This window comes from Triticum dicoccoides, chromosome 3B (assembly GCF_002162155.2).
Source record: "Triticum dicoccoides isolate Atlit2015 ecotype Zavitan chromosome 3B, WEW_v2.0, whole genome shotgun sequence".
In the NCBI taxonomy this organism is placed as follows: Eukaryota; Viridiplantae; Streptophyta; class Magnoliopsida; order Poales; family Poaceae; genus Triticum; species Triticum dicoccoides.
The window spans coordinates 660,979,408-660,982,052 of NC_041385.1; the positions used below are offsets into that span (position 1 = coordinate 660,979,408).

At 46.5% G+C, this 2,645-nt stretch overlaps 1 protein-coding gene across 1 annotated transcript; it reads left to right on the forward strand.

Moving 5' to 3' along the window:
- The first annotated feature begins 1,542 nt into the window (after positions 1-1,542).
- Positions 1,543-2,436, forward strand: LOC119281760 (acidic endochitinase SE2-like). The gene has a single exon (XM_037562201.1). It carries the CDS (start codon positions 1,543-1,545, stop codon positions 2,434-2,436), a length of 894 nt encoding a protein of 297 aa, XP_037418098.1.
- Positions 2,437-2,645: the final 209 nt, after the last annotated feature.

Sequence of the window (2,645 nt, forward strand, 5' to 3'; positions counted from 1 at the left end):
TTGTCTGACAAAAAAATGTTGTTTGCTTTTGTAGTGTTGAACCTGGGATGAATGATTGTTTCTTATTGGCTGGTGTTTTCAAAAGCGCAAAGGCACCACAAACTATGTCAACAAAAAGGCACAGAGATCCTAGAGACACATGAAATAAAAGTACACCTGATTCAGATGGCGAGAATGGCTCGGTTGCCCTGATAGCTCTATCGAGAGCAGAAAATAAACCCAAAGACAAGGATGAGATCGGTTTGCTACACAGCGGGTCGACAAGCTCCAAAAGAAACAGATTGGTTTGCTAAAGCAACTTGTAGAAAAAGAGGAGGCTTTGAGGTCTGCCGAGAGTGTTGTCGTATATTCGACAATTTTTGGGTTGACACGCCAAGTTGTTGAGAAAGAAGCTTTGATCAAATATGCCAATTCTCACCACCACCACCACAACAAGCATCACCACGATGAGATCCAACGGCTGCTATCGAAGGAACTCGACCCAAAGGGTATGATGCCTCTCTAATTTCTCCTTCTTTGATGAATAAAGGAATTTATACTGCTATGTGTTGGAGGCAAGGAGTCAGCAATTCTGAATACTTTAATGGGGCATATATAAATTATGTTTCCTTCAATATGGATGTTATTGTCTTTTAGCCAGGTAGGTTAGGGACCCAATCAACCACCTTAATGTTCTTAGGTGGAAGCGACCTAAGTGCAGGCTACATTCCTTCATTGACATTCATTTTTTTCTTAGGAATAACCGCACAATTACTTGGAGTTAAGTTGGGCAGCCATTTTAAAACATGCAAACATCAGTGGTAACTGCCTTTTGTACAAGGCACATTATATCCATTTGCACTATTAAAGTTCCTGATGACATGCATACATCTTGCTGTTTGGAAACTACTTCTTGGGAATGATATTGGTCTTTCCTGAGACGGTTTACTGTAAATGCCTTGAAATCATTAAGCCAGTAATAAGGTTGCATTTGATCACATTGAGGTAACATTCTAATTTGTGCCATCACAACTTCAGAAGGTGGGTGAAACCTGAAGGATCACGGGATCTACACCTCTTGGTGCAAACAACCTTTCACTTTTGATATTTATTTTCTATTGAAACAGCAAAATGTCGTTCTAGGGCTGGATGTATAAATGTTGATATCTGCATGCTTGTAAATTTATACCATGAATCATTTTTATGCTGCTACTTTTCTTCCAGAATTTGTATCTCTTTCGTCTAAATTGTCGTAATGTGCATTGCATTTCTACTGCTTTATCTTATTTTTACGTTTGCTTCTGCCATTGCTTTCATAGTCTGTATTGTAGCTCCGATCTGAAGCATATCATTGCTTGCATGAACCTGTATGGCACTAATCAGAAGGAGCGCCCTCCCACCTGGCAATGCCCAACTACCTCTCAGGAGGCCCACAATGGTGGGCCCCAACCACTAGTAAAATCCAAACATACGCAATATCCATCACAACTCAAAGTACAGAGCGCACCAACTCACTACTGCCTCGGAAGCAGCTAGCTAGGTACGCTCTGCTTGATCCCAGCCATGGCAAGCCGAGCTCTCCCTCTCCTCCAGCTCACTGCCACACTCTTGGTGGCGCTACTCGCCACGTGCCACGCCGGCATCATAGCCGTCTACTGGGGCCAAAACGACGGCGAGGCGTCGCTAGCTGAGACGTGCGCCTCCGGGAACTACGAGTTCGTCATCCTCGCTTTTCTCCCGAAATTCGGCAAGGGCCAAACGCCGCAGCTCGACCTTGCCAGCCACTGCGACCCTTCGTCCGGTGGCTGCAGAGGCCAGAGCAAGGACATCAAAATGTGCCAGAGCCGTGGCGTGAAAGTCCTTCTCTCCATCGGCGGCGGCGATGGTAGCTATGGCCTCTCTTCTCCCGGCGACGCACGGCAAGTTGCCTTGTACCTCTGGAACAACTACCTGGGAGGTGCGTCCTCGTTCGGTCCCCTCGGTGACGTCGTGCTCAACGGCATTGACTTTGACATCGAGCAAGGCAGCGCCAAGTTCTGGAACGATCTCGCCACTGACCTGAAGAATTTGGGAAAGAACGGAGGCCAGACCGTATTGTTGAGCGCGGCACCGCAGTGCCCGTTCCCGGATGAATGGGACGGCGGTGCGATCAGCACGGGACTGTTTGACTACGTGTGGGTGCAGTTCTACAATAACGAGGAATGCCAGTTCAGTGCGGGACAAGGGGCGTTCATGGATGCGTGGAAGAAGTGGGAGTCAGTGCCGGCCGGGAAGATCTTCTTGGGGCTTCCGGCCTCCAAGGACGCGGCGGGCACGGGGTTCGTCCCTGCGGGTGAGCTCACTTCGCGTGTGCTTCCCCTCATCAAGGGCTCTTCAAAGTATGGTGGTGTCATGCTATGGTTCAAGTTTTATGATGACCAAACCGGCTATAGCTCTGCCATCAAGAGCGATGTGTGATAGTTCTCTCTAGTGTGTTTGGTTTGATTGCGTTGTTATTATTGTGTGTCTTGCGTCATGTATCATAGGATCATGTGTTAATTGTTTGAGATGACATCAGATATTGCCATATGTGAATATATATGAATAAAAACACAGTATAGTTTCTTTGAACCAAGTCCCATATTACATCAAATTATGAACTCCATATTTTTTGTTATGCACTACAC